This window comes from Pleurodeles waltl, chromosome 3_1, assembly GCF_031143425.1.
Source record: "Pleurodeles waltl isolate 20211129_DDA chromosome 3_1, aPleWal1.hap1.20221129, whole genome shotgun sequence".
Taxonomy (NCBI): domain Eukaryota; kingdom Metazoa; phylum Chordata; class Amphibia; order Caudata; family Salamandridae; genus Pleurodeles; species Pleurodeles waltl.
In genome coordinates, this window is record NC_090440.1 from 1,227,783,571 (window position 1) to 1,227,803,708 (window position 20,138).

Sequence of the window (20,138 nt, forward strand, 5' to 3'; positions counted from 1 at the left end):
AAATATCACTTTTTAAAGGTTTCAAACATTCTCAGGTCTTACGAAACAGTTTTTGTATCCTTATAACACACAGTACTTGGAGTGCATCAAAAATACGACACACGGAGACCACAGAGGAGAAGATGCGTGGAAAAATAGGGTGTTGCAACAAAATTGGCAGAGTGTCACCGATGATGCTTTGTTTCTTTCCACGCTGCAAGGTGATGCGTCATTTTTCAGGAGCGCAATCTTGGTTCCCCACAGCGGTGCAGGAATAGTTTGATGCCCATGGACAATGCGTTGAAAATACTTAATGTGCTGGTAGTGCGTCGATCTGGTAGATAATGCAGCAAATTTTTCATTCTGATGTAGACGCTGCATTGAATTTGCAGTTGGGAAGCCGGTGCTGAATCATTCCAGTCAGCGATACGGCGATTTTCCAGCTGCGATGCAGGTGTTTTGTCAATTTCTGCAGACTTTAGGTCGATTTTCCAATGCATGAGGATTTCTTGAAGAGATGAAGTCTTTGTTGGCCCTGGGACTTCAGAAACAGGAGGCAATCTCAATCCAAGCCCTTGGAGAGTACTTTAGGAGGAAGGCAGAGTCCTTTCAGAAGAGTCAGGAGTACCAGGCAGCAGGGCAACAAGCAGGAAAGCTCTCCTTCAGCACAGCAGTCCAGATGAGTCCTTTGGCAACCAGGCAGTCTCTCTGACAGAGTCCAGGTGTAGGTTCAGAAGTGTCTGATTTGGTGGGGTCAGAGACCCAGATTATATACCCCAAAATGCCTTTGAAGTAGGGAAACCTTCAAAGAGTGGTTTTGATGTGCACATGTTCCCCTTTCAGCCCAGTCCTGCCTGCCACGAACCCTGTGGGGGTTTATCAGTCCTTTGTGTGAGGGCAAGCCACTGGCCTTCGAAGTGTAAGAGAGATCCCCTAAACCCTTCCTGCCCAGGGAGACCCATTCAATATGCATATGAATGCAGATGTGACTGAGTGTCCTGTGTTTATGGTTGTTTGGTTGGACTGCACAAAGGGAGTTGTCAACCAGCACTGGCCAGACGTGCACTGGAGGCTGGGCTTTAAGGCAAAGAGGGCAGTAAATGCAGAGAAACACCCACTTTCTAAAAGTGGCATTTCTAAGATAGTACTATTATTCCAACTTCACCAGTAAGCAGGATTTTCTATTACCGTCTGCAATGCCAACCTTGACAGGGCTACTCCTTCCAGATCAGAGTCTACCACTTAAAAGTATGTGAGAGCAGTTCTAATGCTAGTCTGTGAGAGGAGCAGGCCTCATAGTAGTGGAAAACAATTGTTTGAGTTTTTCACTACCAGGACAAGTAAAACAGATAGGTACATGTCCTGCCTTTTACTTACATAGCAACCTGCCCTATGGGTTACCTAGGGCCTACTTTAGGGGTGACTTGTATATAGAAAAAGGGGAGTTTAAGGCATGGCAAGAAGTTTTAAATGCCAAGTTGAAGTGACATTGAAACTGCACACACAAGCCTTGCAATGACGGGCCAGAGACATGGTTATGGGGCTCCTTACCTGGGTGGCACAATCAGTGATGCAGGCCACTAGCAGCATTTAACTTACAGGGCCTGGGCACATGTAGCGCACTTTACCAGGGACTTACAGGTAAATTAAATATGCCATTTGGGTAGGAAACAATGTTACCATGTTTAGGGAACAGAGCACATGCACTTTAGCACTGGTCAGCAGTGGTAAAGTGTGTAGAGTCCTAAAACCAGCAAAAACAGGGTCAGAAAAATTGAGGGAGGCGGGCAAAAATTTGAGGGATGACCACCCTAAGGCTGTCTGGTCTAACATGTGTCCCCGCCCATCTGAAAGTGAGGAGAGCTACCCAACCCCTTGGGAGTTCTCATCACTAAGGCGGAAGAATCTGAAGAGACCATCAACATTGGTGTGGTCAGTTCACGGGTGATGTACTGTTAAGTCCATTCCCTATAGGGAGATGGACCACCTCAAGAGTTTAGGATTTTCACCCCTCATCTGCATGAGCCTTGTGAGGGACCTGTGGTCTGTCTGAACCCAGAAGTGAGTCCCAAACAGGTATGGTCTCAGCTTCTTCAGTACCCAGACCACAGTAAATGCTTTCCTTGCAATGGCCCTCCATTTCTGTTCCCGTGGAAGTAACCTCCTGTTAATGAAGGCTACCGGTTGATCCAGGCCCTCCCCATTTAGCTGTGCGAAGACTGCCCCTATGCCAGGCTCTGAAGCATCTGTCTGCACTATGAATTCCTTGGAGTAATCAGGAGGCCTGGTGGCTTCCTTGAGAGAATCAAAGTTTTTCTGACAAGCCTCTCCCATATCACCAAACTGGGCTGCTTTTTAGAAACCAGCTCAGTTAAGGGGGCCACAATGGTGCCATATCCCTTAACAAATCTACAATAGTAACCAGTGAGGCCTAGGAAGGCTCTCGCTTCAGTTTGGGTTTTAGGGTGTTGCCAAGTCATGATTGTTTCAATCTTGGCCTGGCGGGGCTGCAACTTGCCACCACCTACTACGTGTCCCAAGTTGTAGGATGCTGGCCTGGTTTGTAGTGGGTACCTAAGGTACTCACACCTTATACCAGGTCCAGTTATCCCTTATTAGTGAAATGTAGGCAGTGTTCTAGCAACTTAGGCTGTCTAGAGGTAGCTGTAGCAGAGCAGCTTAGGCTGAACTAGGAGACATGCAAAGCTCCTGGAATACCACTATAGTTACAAAGTAGTTATACACAACAAAAGACAATACTCAGTGTTACCAAAAATAAAGGTACTTTATTTCAGTGACACAAGGCCAAAATATCTTAGAGGCAATACTCCCTCCCTTATACACAATATATACACTAGTAACCAAAATCATGTAAGTAAACAGTCATAGAATAGTGCAAACAGTAGAAAATACAATAGATTGCAAAGGGCCTAGGGGCAACACAAACCATATACTAATAAAGTGGAATGCGAATCACAAATTCCCCCTAGGCAAGTGTAGTGTGTGGAGGGGCGGTGGGAGTGTAAGAAAACACCAAAGGTAAGTAATGTACCCCACCCCAGAGCCCAGGAAAGTAGGAGTAAAGTACTGCAAGTTACCTCAGGACATACTACAAGTTATGATAAGAGATTTTGCAAGAACCAAGCAAGACTGCGATCAACAACTTGCGGATTCCTGGACCTGAAGACCTGTGAAGAGAGGAGACCAAGTTCAGCAGTCACAGAAGATTCCAGGAAGGACAGAAGCCCCTGCCAACCTAGAAGATGGAGCAAAAGGTGATTTACGGTAAGAAGAAGAGAACAGAAGAGCACCAAAGAAGATGGCTGCGGGTTCCTGCATGGTGCAGGAGATATCCAAAGTCAAGTTGTTGGATGCAGGCAGTTTGCAGGGCTGGATTTCGCCAACAAGCCTTGGTTCACGCAAGTCTGTGGTTTGTGTCAAACTGGAGCTGCCTGGACCCAGGAGGGCCCTGGGGTTCTCATCTGAGACTGAGGAGACAGAGGGGGCACCCAGCACATCAAAGAACCCACAGATGACCAGGCAGCACCCTTGGGAGTCCCAGGACACAGGAACAAAGAAGATTCAAAGTGTAGTCGCCGCAGCACAACAAAGGAAGGTCCCGCACTGCCGGAGAACCACTCAGCGAGTTGTGCGTCACAGTATGGCGTCCTTGAGACCTGGGCTACACTGTGCACACAGGCTTCTTGGAAGAAAAGCAGAGAAGCCTAAGGAGTTGGAGATGACATGGTGCACAGGGGTACTGTAGCAGCACGGGGAGGCAAGCTCTTACCTCCACCAAATTTGGACAGCTGGACCTTACGACATTCTGGGTCGCGTCGGTCCTCCGCCTGTGTTCCAGGGAGCAAGGTCGTCATCAGGAGAGGAGTCCCAGAGTACTGGTCGTCATCGCAGAAGGGTGCCTGCAGAAGCAGGAAAGTGACTCCATCACTCCACAGGAGATTCCTTCAGTTCTTCTGGTGCAGGATGAAGACATGCAGTCCTCAGAGGTGCACACCTTGGAAACTGTGCAAATGCTGGCTGGAGCTGAAGTTGCAGGTCACAGGAGTCGTCCTGGATACTTTGTTGCAGTTACAGCGGTTCCTGGAGCAGTCTGCGGTTGATCCAGCGGTCAGAAGCTGAAGCAGAGGATGCAGAGGATTCCTGGCGGAGTCTTGCAAGCTGAATCTGAGGAAACACCCAGAGGAGAGACCCTAAATAGCCCTCAGAGGGGGATTGGCTACCTACCCAGGTATGTTCCTATCAGGAGGGGCCTCTGACGTCACCTGCTGGCACTTGCTACTCAAAGGTCTCCAGAGTGCCCCCACACCTTCCAATCCAAGATGGCTAACACCAGGGACTCATTGGAGGAGCTCTGGACACCACCCCTGGGGTGGTGATGGACAGAGGAGTGTTCACTCCCCTTTCCTTTGTCCAGTTTCACACCAGAGCAGGCACTGGGGGTCCCTGAACCAGTGTAGACTGGCTCATCCAAGAAGGGCACCATGTGTGCCCTTCAAAGCACTTCCAGAGGCTCTGGGAGGCTACCCCTTCCAAGTCTGTAACACTTATTTACAAAGGGAGAGGGTGTAACACCCTCCTCCCAAAGGAAATGCATTGTTCTGACTTCCTGTGACTAAGCTGCTCAGTCCCCAGAAGGGCAAAAACCTATCTCTGAGGTGGCAACAGCTGGGGCTGCAGTGGAAACCTCTAAGAGCTGGTTTGGCAGTACTAGGGGTCCATGGTGGAGCCCTCAGGATGCATGGGATTGGCCCCCCAATACCAGATTTGGAATGGGGGGACAATTCCATGATTTTAGACACCTCAAATCGCCATACTCTGAGTTACCATTGTGAAGCTACATATATGTATTGACATACATGTAGTGTACGCGTGTAATGGTATCTCCGCGCTCACGAAGTCTGGGGAATTGGCCATGGACAGCTGGGGGTGCCCTCACACTTAGTAACTTTGCACTTAGCCTTCAATAAATGAAGGTTAGACATATAAATGACTTATAAGTGACTTAAGTGCAGTGAAAATTGTTGTGACATAGTGTTGGCTCTATTTCACTGAGGCTGCAGTGGCAGTCTTGAAAAAAGGATTGTCTGAATTCCTTATGGGTGGCAAAAGAAATGCTGCATCCAATGAGGATCTCCTGGAACCCCAATGCCCTGGGCACCTAAATACCATAAACTATTTAGGGAGGGTCCAGTGTAGGAGGCTGGCCTGTTTAGTAGTGGGTACCTTTGGTACTTACACCTTACACCAGGTCCAGTTATCCCTTATTAGTGAAATGTAGTAGTGTTCTAGCAGCTTAGTCTGACAGAGGTAGCTATAGCAGAGCAGGTTAGGCTGAACTAGGAGACATGCAAAGCTCATGCAATACCACTTATAGTTACACAGTATTTATACACAAGTAAAGACAATACTCAGGTCCATATTTATACTTTTTGACGCAAAACTGCGCCGGCGCAGTTTTGCGTCAAAAATATTACTGCCGGCTAACGCCATTTCGGTGTGCCGTGCGGACGTCAAATTTATACTTTGACACACGGCGGCGCAAACCACAGGTGTAAGTCATTTTATTTTGACGCACACGCAGCGTCAAGTCGTAAAGCAAAAAACGGTAACTCGGCGGAAATGACTGTGGGTCGATTTACGACACAGCAAACCAGATATGCAGCGTTTTTTGACGCAATAGCGTCAAAATGCCCCGCGAACACAGCCATTTCAGCAGAGGAGAGCCAAAATGGATCCCAGATGCCTGTACAGACCCCAGGAAGATGGCAACAGACCGGGAACCAGTCAGGAGGACCCACACAAGAATCAGGACACTTTTAAGAAGAAAAGAAAGTGTCGTTTCAGTGCTGAGGAACAGGAAATTCTGGTTAAAGAGGTGACGGAACACCAGCACCAACTGTTTGTCACCTTAAAGTTGCGAATCAGTAGGAGAGAGGCAATATGGCAACAAATTGTTGACAAGATTAACAGTGTGCAGAAGTACGCAGAACAGTCATTGAGTGCAAGAAATGCTGGCATGACTGCAAGCACAGGAACAAGGAAAAAATGGCCAGGAACAGGAAGGCAGCACTGCAGACTGGAGGTGGGAGTCCAGCACACCAGGAGGCCCTGGACCACATGGAGGAGATGGTCTCAGCCGTCATCCCTGAGGAGATCGTCACAGGGATTCAAGGACAGGACAGCACAGACTACCAGGAGACAACACACATCCACGGTAAGTCGCATGGGGAATTATAATGCACTAATGTCAACTGTAAGCAGGGGGAGGATACGGACCACAAAATGCATGGAAGTCATCACATACATGGAGTGGCATGGGTAAAGGGGTATGGCATGGGGGCATGGCCTGCACAGAGAGAAGCTGGGGCACACCATAACACTACACCAACAACAGTCCTATGGGGGCATGCTGCCATGCCAACGATGGAGCAAAGGTAAAGCCACGCCAGGAGGGAAGGGCACAACGTGAAACTGACATCTTGGCACACGTCAGCCACTATACCCCCTACAATAACTAGGGCCCAATTAACAACCTCTAGTCATACCAACAACTGGAATGTAACAGTGACAACAGTTGCCACTACCACCTCCGCTCTGTGTGCAGCTCAAGTAGCCAATGGCAGTAACATCCCCATGGATCATACTCACCTAAATTAGAGGGTTGAGGATGACAACTTCAACAGTCCCCTGAAACAAGACAAAGGCTCCATTCCTGTCAAATGTGAATGCCCATAGTTGTCGCAAACATCAGCAAATGTCATTCACATTAGGAGCTACACAGCACTAAGGTCAAACCCATGCTGCATATGTCAGGGTCCATCCTGTGCCTGGGTCACAATGCAACATCCCAAATGTCATACCTATCAGACAACAGCATTGAGGTGGAGGACACATGTAACTGGTCACTGACATACACCTGCACAGTCAGAGGAGGAAATAGGACACTGCTACGACTATCAGGGCAATCCAATCTCCACACATTCCCCAACATAAGCTGTACACATTACCAATGCCAACATCCATATCGTGCCATAACAATGCTGTGCATAGGATACGCTACATGTCAACTACATATACGTGGATGTGAAAGATCAGAGACTGGGGCGGGTCCAGATTGTTAAGTGTGGTGCCAGTGCCATCAGAGCACCCACAGCCAGTGAAAGGTCTAACCATGAGAACGGATGCAGACGGAGGCTTGAGTAGGACAAGAAGGTGGCAATTCATTATTTGGCCTAAAACAACACTAGAGGAGATGATGCTGACAAGTCCAATAACTTAATACAATACATGTGACATGCAGGTGGGCCATAGGCCTGGGAGAATGCCCATCTGAAAGACTGGAGCAATGAACAGGAAACAAGATCACAATGTGAAATCATCACAAGGCAGGCATGTCACATCACAAATGCCACAACACACACACACTAATTGTACCCCATTTCATTTCAGAGGACGATGGATCTCCTGCCAATATGCCTGTCCCTGAATACCCTGATGACATGGATGACGAGCTGACAAACATTCCCCAGCAGACCATCCAAGATGTCTTTGGAACCCTCCAGACCCCACCTTCAGTCACAAGGAGGAGCAGAGAACAAGCAGCCATCGCAGAGGATCCACCCACCACCCCAATTGTAAGACCTGCCAGCTCCAATACAGCTGAGGACTCATACGACACAGGCACCAGCTTTGAGAGAACTGTAGTTGGAGTACAGTGGGAGCTGGCCAATGAGGTGCGGGTGGGGATGCAAACTTTGGCAGCCAGCCTAGAGGGGGTGCGTTTGTGCATGATGTCTTCTGTAGATCAGGCAGCAGCTATGCAAGCCCTAACATCCATCCTGCAAGGACTACAAGAAACTGTCAAGAAATTCACCACTGCAGTAAGGGAGTTGCCACAACACCTCGCACCCCAAACCTTCCACTGCATGCATGAATGCAATCATGACACCCTCAGGGCCGACCTGGCTGCCTACCATCGTGATGTGCCTGCTATTCTTAAGAATCAGCAGATCCTCCTTGCAGCAGTACTGCCCTTAAGACCTTCACAGGTAGCAGTGACCGGGATGTCTGACTCCACGTCTTCTAACACTGAGGTGTGTGTTGCCCCTTTACAACCACCACCACCAAGGATAGAGGAGGCAACACACACATCAGAAGAAGAAGACATGGAACCGATCACCTTCACACAGAAAAGTACCCGGAAGCACTAGTCCTTGCCACATGGCCAACTATTACCAAGGTCCAGCGCTTTGTAACATGCCAATCTTACAACAACTGTACTCAATAACTGTTCGGCAAACCACTGTTAATCTTGTCATCCTGCCCAGTGATTGTCTCTCACTTACTCATTGGCAAATCCTGTCCCTCTGTACTTTCTGGCACATCACCCCAGCATGTCAAAAGCATTTTCCTTTACCACTTGTGTAGGATCACAATGGAAGATGTCACTATAATGGACTCACAATCATGGACAATGTACATATAGCACTACAGCACTTACACAACAACTTTTTCTCTGTGTAATGTGACACATCAACTGTGCAGTAGATAACTGAAATGTGACTGCTGTCAAATTACATAGCTTGACAATACAACTGTCCTGAAATTATGTAGTCAGAGAAATTTGCACACTGGTCAGGATTGCATCATACTCTGCCCTTCCTGAGGGTAATATCTGATGAAGTGAGAAACCATACACCATCATGCTGTGTTGGACAGAATAACACTTCCTCAAGGGATATCTAAGTCATCAAATAGTGGCAGAAAAATGTAGTCACCATGCAATACTAACACATATAACAGTACCCACAAATCTAAGCAAACACTCCAAAAACTGCATGAATGAAGGTGTCTGAGTTTACATCCAAATAAGTAATCATGCTGAACATTGTCACAAATGATGTCTGTGAGTCATGAAGAAGATACTACAAGAGTGCTTACGATCACTCACCTTATAAGGGTGTCCTTGAACATCACACTGCTGTCACACCTAAAACAGTTCCCCCAATACCACATCTGGAAGCACTGTTTGTGACTTTGAAAACATACTTATTGACAAAAACACTTTGGGATCCATATTAACTGTGATTGGTGGTTGCAATGAATGGTGGACTCTTTGTAAGGTAGCTCTGGGGTAGCTGCCAATCTTACAGCTCAGTTGGGATTTGTTTGTAGCATAGGACACAAATGTAATAGAACAAAATTAATGTATACTTATGCCAAGGCCCTGATCAACAAGCATTTAACACATACTGTAAAGGATTCACTATATATTTATAAAATGGTAATAACAGAAGAGGAAACTCTGGGAAAAGTCTTACTTACCCTAATCTACTCTAACTACTCACTACCCACAACTATCCCTAACTAACCTAATCTAAACGTACTTATCACATGTAACGAAACGTTCTAAACATCAACCCCCCTTATGAGACGGGACACATGGAGGACAACAGATACTAACCTAAACACATACTATACTATCCTAAACAAATATATATATTTTTTGTATTTTTTTATATTTAATTTTTTTTTTTTGTAAACACACAAGAACCCCAACATAGCCCCCCACCCAACCACCCACACACTCAAAAAGTAAAAAGAGAAAGAATCAGGACCCCCCACCCACTAACACTAACTAAACTAACAGCCTATACTAACCTAAGACTAAGGCCCCTAAGCCCACAAAGTATAAGAACAAGGAAAGAGCAGGGAGGGGAGGGAATCATGTCCATATTAAAAGTCTAGAGGTTGGCCCTCCGGAGGGTCCGCTTTATGGTCCGCACACGCCTGTTCACCTGTCGAACACCCCGCTGCAGGTGACTGATTTTCCATAGCACACTGTCCATTTTTCTTTCCATTGCCTGAAAAGCTGCAGGGTCAACTGTAGCAGCTGGGGCAGTCTGGGTACCGGCTGAGGATGTGTGTGGGCGTGTAGAGTCAATGCCTGTGGGCTGCCCTGAAGGTGTTCCACTGCTGGGGCCTGGACCAAATGCAGACGTTGGGACAACAGTCCCAGCTGTGGGTGGTGCCACCTGGGTGGAAGTGGTGGTTGTGCTGGTGATGGCTGTGGTGGGCAAAGTAAGGCCACCCTGTGGGAAAGCCCTCCATGCTCCGGAGGCCTGTTCGTTCCGGTATCTTCTGGCCATCCGTCTGAACCCCGACTCTACCAGCAGGATATTCTGGTACCTCATAGCCCACCTCTGGAACTCACAGACCTGGATGGGTGTCATGTTCGCAGCTGTGAAGACAAAGGCAAACAATTTACATTAGGAACTGCATTGTGTGAAATGGCACAAGAAGTAAATGGGACAGTACATCTACTGTACTTGTAACAACTCATATCATCATACAGATCATTGAATGTCCCTGAGGAAGTACATGGCAGGGCAGCCTACAAAGGTCATATCACACATAGCACATCCAAACCCTACAAGATGGGTAACAACTGGCATTAATTTGGCATCTGAGTTCTGCCAATTGTCAGCTAAATCTGCAAGTTGTAATTGGACTTGCTAGTGTAGTACTCATGTGCCATACCTGAGTGAAGAAGAAGAAGCTTTATTCGGTATGAAAAGAATTCATCCATTACAACAGATAATCACCAAAACATTGTAAAAATACCAATAAAAACCATGTATGATAAAAACACCCATCATAAAAAACATGTACATATAAATACATATATATATATATATATAGAGAGAGAGACAGAAATAAAAAACAGAAGAAAATTAAAACCTCATTCATAAAAGCTGAAAAAGATAAATGAAATCATTCTAAGAATTCTACATTTTTGCGCCAAGTAGTAGCCCCCTTCAGGAATGAGCCCAGGCCCTTCCATACCAGTACATCTGAGGCCATTTGCAGCAACATGAAGGCGGGACGGTATTGCACAAAACCCTTGGGCCTAAGGAGCGGTAGTAAAAATCGAGTTCTAAATGGAGCATAGAAGACACAGAACAGTGTAAAATGGATCAAAGTCTGATGTGATACCCCATCACAGGGACAGGGTCTAATACACTTCTCCCCATACTGACCTAGGGGGAAGCACAAATTGCTTCTAATGATCCCCAGGCGAAATCGTGTTATGAGAGACCTTTCCCTCACATCCTTGATTTCTAAAAGATATTGCTCAGGACCCACCAACATCTTTAGCATCGTAAATTCCCTGATCGATTTTTTCCTTAGAGCCTCCCCCTCCCTCTTAGTCACCTGGATTCTCTGATAGTTATCCTTAACCCATTTTTTATCATAGCTAGTTAGGTCTTCGGGACAATCAAGCAATTCAGGCCGCCCCAGGTCATAAGCCATCTTCCTTATGTGCGATAACCAGGGGATATGTTTTACATGGTCGCAGGCCAAGCAATCCCTTAGGATATCCCTATTAAGAGAGGCCTGTTCGTTACTCCAAACTGAAATCCATAACAAAAGGGGAGCCAACTGGGTAGTGTCCTGTACATACTCAAGGTCCAGTTCCAGGTGGAGGCAAAATCCAGGAATATTTTGACCAACACCCAGAAGCCTTCTACAGAAACGATTTTCTTCCACCATAAGGGCTCGGGTATCCCTAAACCCCCAAAGTGCTGAACCATACAGAAGGACAGGTAGGCATTTCTGCCTAAAGATTTCAAGCAGGGGTTTGATCGGTTTGCTACCTACCCTAGCCGCAAAGTCAAAGGTTTGCGCCAACTGTTGCATGAAAAAGCACAATCCTTCAGGCAATACAGGGTTTCCAAGAACCTTTCTCATCAAAGATGACCCCTAAGTATGGGAACTCTTGGACTCTACTAATAACTTGAACCCCCACCCTTAGCTCCCCAACCCTGCTCATAGGTTTACCACAGACCATAAAGTGCGACTTCTTAAAATTGACCTCCATCCCCAGTGCTGACATAAAGATGACATAAGCTCTAACTAATTCTCGGAGACCATTCATCGTGCGGGCCATAAGGACCGCGTCATCCGCATACGTCAGCACAGGGATATCAATACACTTCACCTTCGGGACATCCCTGCAGTGTTCCATCAGAAAATCTGTAAGTCCATTAGTATATTGAAGGAACAAGGTAGGGGCCAAGACACATACCTGGCGCACACCCCTTGAAAGCTTGAATGCCTCCGAACGTTCCCCATTTGGGCCCACCCTTACATTTGCCACTGTCCCTGAATGGAGATACCGGAGAAGCTCTACAATAATAGGGTCCAACCCTAACTGAATTAGCCTCTCCCATAATAAAGACCGGTTCACTTTGTCACAGGCACAGCTGAGATCCATAAAAGCAAGATAAAGGGTACCTTTTCTGGCCTGTGTGTATTTGTTGATTATCATCAGTAAATTGAGACACTGTTCTTGCGTACCAAGACCTTCCCTGAAGCCATACTGTTCCCGACTTAAAATATCATTTCCTATCATCCAGGCCTCTAGACGCCCTAGGAAGATCCGCCCCAGAACCTTCACAGAGGCATCCAGCAGTGAAATAGGGCGATAGGACTTAGGATCATTACGATCACCCTTTTTAAACACTGGGACTATGCATGCCAATCTCCAAGAGACAGGGATGCCCACAGTTACGGCTGCATTGAGAACATTTAGGAGAATGGGTGCCCATAACTGAGGGTTAGCTTTATACAAATCCATTGGGATCGAGTCCGGGCCTGGAGCTTTATTGTGCGCACAACTCTGTATCGCATCAATAACCTCCTGTAGTGAGAATCTGATTGCTAGGTTAGGAGCCACATCATACTCACTCTCCTGTGTATTACTTAGGGGGGTACCCTCAAATATATTACAGAAATGAGTTACCCAGGCCTCCGGGGCTATATTACAACCAAGGCCCTCGGAGGTTTCTGTTTCAAGGGAGCCTCTATTCACCACCTTCCAAAACAGGCCGGGGTCTTTCAAAGCTGTAGCGCGCTCTAACTCTTCCCAAGCTTTATCTTTATATTTTAGCTTGCTTTCCTTCAGGGTCCTTTTATACCTTGTTCTCGCTTCTTTTACGAGAACCCAATCTCTAGGGTGGGTCTTGGTAGCCATCTTTAGATTTGCCCTCGCATCATAGCAGGCTTTGTCGTACCAGCCACATTTATGTTTATTAAGGTGGTTGCCTACTACAAAAAGACAGTCTCTGACTGCTGCATATACTACTGTTATCGCATCCATAACAGTCATGGGATTTGGCGCTTCTGTCAGGAGTATTTCCATAAATAGATGTAGGTTATTCCCCACCACCCTTCCCAGAACTTTTTGGTGGTCTACTTGCTTCCACCCAAGACGCCTACCCTGGTCCATTGTCACCACCGTTACATGCCTGCCTCGTCCCAGTAGGCGACCCGCCCCCGGGAGTTTAAAGGACAATATAAGGGGATTATGATCACTAAAGCATTCGCCTAACACTTTACCTCCCATCACCAAGTCTCTCATAGGAGGGGACACAAAAATGTAGTCAGTGGTGGATCCAGACCCTCTCCCGACATAGGTTGGAAGTTGGTGAGTGCCTACTGCTTCGATGTCATAGAAATTCAAGAGGCCCATCTCCCCGAGTTCCTTTAATAGATCTCTGCCTCTGGAGTCCTGCGGACCCAGCGCTGAAAAGACCTCGCAGTCACGGATGAAGGGATTAAACACAGTATTGGACCGGCCCAACTTGGCATTAAAGTCCCCAGAGATGATGGCACGAAATTCCAATCCCACCTTCTCCATTCTAAATTGCATTATCTTAAGAATGGAGAACAGGGCCCCAATTTGGCACCCCATATCCCACACAGCATTATAAAAGTTGACCAATAATACATTAAAATGATTGGAAAAGAGTACCCATACCAGCAATATACCTTGATGGTTACAGTTAATTTGAAAAGCACCCATTATCTTAGAGAGGCGGATTAGAGTAACCAGGCCACCTTTCGAGCGACCACCAAGAGACTGTACGGCTGGAATTGCATATCTGTCATACCCATCCCATGCAGCCAGTCCCGTCGACCAAGTTTCCTGAAGCATGATAACATCATAGTTAGCCACACACCCAACCCATGCTTGATCAGATAGCTTAGTGTCATAGCCAGCAATATTCCATGAGATAAGATTACACTGTGGGGGTACCTCTTCTTGTATAGCCAGTGCCTTAGCGCATTGTCAATCCACCCCTTCCAGGGATAGGTTGCTGTTAGTTTTTCTGCTGTGTGCCTGCAAGCTGAATTGACCCAGGGGGGGATTCCTACCAGATCCAGAGGAGACTCCAGTACATTCTCGCATATGATCATAAAAATAGGCCAGGGGAACCATCCCTATAGCACCTGCACTAGGGGCAGGAGAGCGATGGCTAGAGAGAAGCCTTCTAGTCATGGCAGGATATCTAACATTTATAATAATACAGTCGCCCTTCCCAGTCTTGTTTTAGGGCCAACCCACCCAATTCTTCTGGCAAACAGGATATCCTTAAAGTCCTTACATGAAAAGTCACAATTTTTACTCAGCCAGTGACCAACCTTATTTATGATTTGGTTTGTAGACTCAGTTGCCCCATCAACAAGAGCAGGCACATTCAACATCACTACCACATACGGGGCACATGCAGGGGGGAGATCCAAGCAGGCCGGGGAAGGCCTGGCCGTTAGCTGGTTCAAATTGTCATTTGCAGACAGCAATTGGCCACCCCCCCCAGCTGCCACAGAGTCCGTGTCTGACTGTCTATTACAGCTAGACATATAGACTGGCCTCGCTGGCCTCAATGAAGGTGTTGGTTCAGTCAAAGCAATTTCAGCACAGGGTCCCTGTCCCTCATTATTTACCGATTTCACCAAAAGGGGGGATGATTTTTCCATGGACCCCAAGAGTCCTGCAGCTACCTCTGGGACGGGCAACTCCTTACTGGCACAGGAATGCCTCGTCAAGGCCCCACTTCTACCAACACCCTGGCTTCCATGACCTCCTTGCGCACAAATCAGGGATACTGTTTTTTCTATGGCAGACAATTTTGCCACCACGGGAGACAAAAGCTCCTGAATAATCTCCCGAAATTTAATCAAAATATTAGTTGTGTCGTGCCCATAATGCTGGCAAGGTGAAAAATCAGTGCTCCCACCCTTAGGGAGCTCCAGGAGAGGTGTTTTTGTCTTTGGTACCAGTTTTTTTAAGGCTTTTCTTTTCCTCGGGGGAGGGCTACAATTTTCCACAGGACAGGCCGGGAGCGAAGACAAAAGAAGTCTTTTACTTCTTCTGGAGGGGCCAAGGGACCCCAAATCCTCTGTTGACTCAGTTGGCTCAGCCTGAACAGGCTCATTATCAGCCATGCCAGCACCTTGCCCTACCCCCAGAAAGTCCACCTCCACAGCCACGGCCTCACGGGGGCCGTTTTCTGTTGGGGCCTGGTGCCAATCTTCCAATTCCATGGATAACCTCCTCTCTGCCAAATCAATTTCTTTTGTCACAACCCCAACCGCTCTTGCAAGAAAGGAGTCTAAAGTGGTGGCACCATAGCCCTGTCTGCTGCTGCCGCCCCCCCAACCCCCCCTTGAGGCCCAGATAGGGCTCCTTTTTTCCTGCCCATATTCACAGTGCTTGAAAACAATGCAACAGCGGGGCAACACACAAGATGAAACTAGATAGGCTATTAAAAGTCCACTAGCAGCAAAATAGAGACACACAAATATGTATCAGGTAAATGAAAAGGATTTGGGCAGTCACTCCTTACTATAAGCAAAAGAGGGGTGGCCCAGCCCAGCCTCTTTCGGACGATGACGGGCGCAGGACGGGCCCGCCCTTGGCCCGGGCTTTACCCGGGCGCCGCCCGCGCGCGTCCCGTGCAGCGGGAGCGCCGAGGAAAGTTTAAAGGGCTCCTGCCCTAACACAATTGGCTGCCGCCTCCTGCCGCCTCCAAAATGTGCGTCCCGTGCAGCGGGAGCGCCGAGGAAAGTTTAAAGGGCTCCTGCCCTAACACAATTGGCTGCCGCCTCCTGCCGCCTCCAAAACGCGCGTCCCGTGCAGCGGGAGCGCCGAGGAAAGTTTAAAGGGCTCCTGCCCTAACACAATTGGCTGCCACCTCCTGCCGCCTCCAAAACGCGCATACCTGAGTGTGTATACTAGGTTCCGACCAAACATTCACTTATTCACATGTCTGCGTAACATACTGGTAGCATCAGTCCTAGGTACCCTATTCACAAACCCATGCCTATGTTTGAGGGTGTGGGGGTAGAGAAACAATGAACAATTCCAAACAACATGGACACCCAGGAGTCTATAGAAAGCTGGACATGTGTTTGGCTTTACACACACACACCACAGGTAAGGTCTATCAAAAAATAGGAGACAGCAAACCCTTGACCAATCCTAGCTTCACACATGTAAGGAAATGCAGACCTTTGTCCACATCATATACTTCCAGTAAGGCATGACTTACAACAGACACAGAGTTGCAAGAACACCCATGATCATTATTTGCATGCACACCTAGGCCATTGCACTCAAGCGCCACATACTTGTAGCACTACATGTGGAGCTACATGCTGCTAGGAAGTTCAACCTACATTTTAATAAGTACTTTGGCGAATAGGGAAGCAGAAGTCTGTTGGAAAGCGATTTGCAGTCTCAATCTGGGAGAATGTGGGTCTGACAGGCAGACTAAATCTGAGATGAGTTCCAGTGCGACTCTTGTTGATACAAGTGTTATCCACATGACTCACCCCAGTTCTCATTGCGGGGCCTACAGGAATGACCTACAATCCCTAGATAATACAATAGGATAACATTGGCCAACTCAAAAATGGTGGGAAACTGAAATCCCACTCATGGAACAAGACAAAAGATTGGCCAGCGCTTCATACCTTGCTATGTGTTCAACACACAGGAGTCTATCGCACATCACCAGCAAACACAACACATAACAGACATATCAACACTTACTCGAGTGGTCGGGGTCTTCAAATGAGGCCACCTCTCCCACAGTGTAGGGTGCCAGTCCACCTGTAAGGCATGGAAGGAAGAAATGTGCTCAAAATCTGTGCACTGACCAACAATTCCAAAGACAAAAACAATGTGTAAGATGACATAAGTAATTAAAGCCATTCAGACACGATGATACTGCATCTGATATAGCACGGCTAACATGTACATAGCATGGGTCTCCTGTGACAATTACACACATATCTGCACACATGCAGTGGCCCTAACTATCATGTGGTGGCAAACATGCTCCTTCATTAGTGAGCAGAAATAATAATGGAGTGTAATCGTCTCATCATGTGCATCCAGGAGAGACATCCAAAGCCTGGTTACTTGAGGACTGCATTACCAGTCAAAAAGCCTATTTGGCCATGACACATTTATGACACATAGGTACAATGTACAGAGGGGCAGGGACTTTTGTAAGCCCTCATGTTGTTACAGTTTCTTCATTTAATGTGGCCCAGCAATGGTGATTTGCACCAAACATAGAGCTATGAACCTATGTACATACCTTTGGACTGCCATCCCTAATTGGAATGTGGCACAACAAACTCCAAATACCAGTGTAAGATGTTAGCTGAGGGCACCCTACACCTTTTCCCGATGTTTTCAAATCCAGATCTGACAAGTATCCAAAAAGATGAAGGACCACAATAATCCCTAACATTCATAGAACTTCCAAAAGCGCTTTCCTTACACACTCACCAGACACACATGAGACATATGTCTGGGCCACATTGCTATCATTAATTGACGTGAAGCCAGCACTCATTTTCGGCATCATGTAGTGTTTCTAAAGTCAGTCTAGCTATTGCATCAACAAAGGTTGCCAATATTTTAGTGAATCTATACTTCACTGGCAAATGTGACCTATTTAGACATGATTTGGACCTATTTTGTGTTGCTGTCTGACACAAAGGCGGCACCAAATTCAATTAAGCAAAAGTATTCACTAAGTTTGCAGAGCACGTGCTTCCTGACAGTTAGCAACTGTGGTCCTTCACATAGTCCATCAATGACCCTATATGTTTCCACAGCATTCCACACAGTCAGCAACTTAGCCGGCAGATATTGTACAAATTATCTGATGTCACTACAGAGCTTTTTTTTGTGCAGATTTACATGATTTGTACTCACCAACAGTGCCACCAATCACTATTCCCAGGTGGTCCAGCAGATCTTGCTCCCTGGTGATGATGTCAGCCCAGTGGTGCTTCAGCTGGTGGTCATTCCTCTGGCTCCCATACATGCGCTGCAAGTGATGCAGCACCTTTCCCCACCAGATTTGTTGCGCCTCAGTGTGATACCCCTGTATCACCCTGCCCCCTGCCTCGGTTATGAGTGGGAGGAAATGGCACACCAGCCATATAAACCCCCCAGGCTCCTCCTCACCCATCCTGCCAAGACGTGGGCTACCCAAAATCTCAGCACTGAAAAGGGGAATAGGGGATAAAGAAGAAGAATGGAGAAAAGGGAGAAACTAGAAGTACAAAAAATAAGTAAACTTAACAACTAAAAGAGCCCAACTATCCCCAAACTTGCACTACCCACAACAGACTCCCACAAAAAACAAATACAATACAATACCAGACAATTGTAAACAAAACCCACTCAGACAGTATACAACAAAAATATTTATTTCACAAAGTAATAAGTAAGGTAGCACACAGGACACAAAAGCACAAATTCACTGGACAACACTCTGAACACAGCCACACAGCCTAGAAGATTCACAGACTGCAAAGTGAAAGTGAAAGTACACCCACTGTACATAATCTGTAAACAGGATATCCTATTACATCACTTCCTGCATAAAATGGCCGCCATTTTTATCGTTATGCGTCATATTTTTTCAAGCATACAGATTGTGTGTCATATTTTTCGATGCACAGGAGTGAAAATTTGGTACCATCCAAATAATAGTAAATAGTCTTTACAATTATTTGGATGCGGCCTAATTTTCACTCCTGTACGTCGAAAAATATGACGCACAATCTGTATGCCTGAAAAAAAATGACGCATAACGATAAAAACGTCTAAATTTCAGGGCATGAACTGGTTTTGGGGATTTTTTTCCATTTTAATGTTATGTTACATTTGGGATACAACTGAAATAGGCTGATTGCACCCACTTTGGTGTTGATGGTGTATGTTCACATGTGAGACATCATACTGCAGCGGACCATGACCTGCTACTTCCTTAACAGGATTTTGACACTTGGCTGACGCACTAGATGGTCATATGTGTGGCCTACATATATGTATTGCACAATTTGGGCAAGTTTGGCATCAGGAGAGGATAGCAAGGTGACACACATGAGTACAATACCTCAATGCCTATGGCTCAATGTGTGTGCAGTGGCTACTAATGTATTAGTCGACCCAGTGTGTGTGCATCACAAGATGCATTATTGCAAATATGCTTGTATGAATGTGAAGTCAATGTGTCCCAACCTTAGATGCAAGTCATTGTGGAAATGAGAGAGGACATGTGTTAGTCATACATGTAGCAACATCCGTTGTGTGCACTTCCAAGATTTTGGGTAACGTAGACACCACAAATGAAAAAGCATGAACCAGATAGATGGCAGACGCTTGTTCATGTCAATGGCCCACAAATTGCCCATCCCATGTCCTAGATTTTTGGTAACTGCTTCCTAGGCACTTGTTGGTGAATCCCACAGTGAGTCAGGCACATGCATAGACAAAGTGGGTACCATGTAATTGGCCCAGACAGCGAAAGGTGAACCACAAATGTAATATGACGCCACAGTTGAGGTCATATAACTGAGCCACAACTCTCCAGTGGCTGTGGTGGACCAGCAGATGAGGCAGCACGTGTCCACATCTTTCCAGTGATCAATTGCACAGAGGTGTCTGGTTCATGTGTGTGGTCCAATGTTGATCCTGTATATTTTTAGGGGTGTATGTTGTCACAGTTACGTCCAAGTCTCATCGTGAGTCAGTGGCAGCTATTCCTGTATCTACTGAGTATCCTTCGGAGATCACTGTGAGTAAAGTCAATGAGGACATGAGAACCTACATGGGGATGGTCCCACCCTGTCACTGAATACGTGTTATGAGACTGTCAACAGGGCAACCTTGGTGTGCTGAGTGAGATAATGTCTCAGGTGTCATGTTCCGGCAGGTGTCATTACAACATTTGTACACAGGTTGGCCTCTTAAATTCCCACTG

At 46.7% G+C, this 20,138-nt stretch overlaps 1 protein-coding gene across 6 annotated transcripts in view; it reads right to left on the bottom strand.

Annotated features, from left to right (window-relative positions):
• The window catches only part of LOC138285077 (uncharacterized), a 166,510-nt gene that overhangs the window by 38,650 nt on the left and 107,722 nt on the right, over positions 1-20,138 (bottom strand). The window contains exons 4-5 of one of the 6 annotated variants that reach the window (XM_069224593.1): positions 16,901-16,960; positions 52-10,240 (exon numbers count right to left, since the gene is read on the bottom strand). The exons of 4 other annotated variants lie outside the window; for them this stretch is intronic. In XM_069224593.1, coding sequence (XP_069080694.1) covers positions 9,744-10,240; positions 16,901-16,960 — 557 coding nt within the window. In that variant the 3' untranslated portion in view covers positions 52-9,743. Of the gene's footprint in view, positions 1-51; positions 10,241-16,900; positions 16,961-20,138 lie in introns of those variants that run through there. One more of the 6 variants, XM_069224594.1, reaches the window with a different exon arrangement.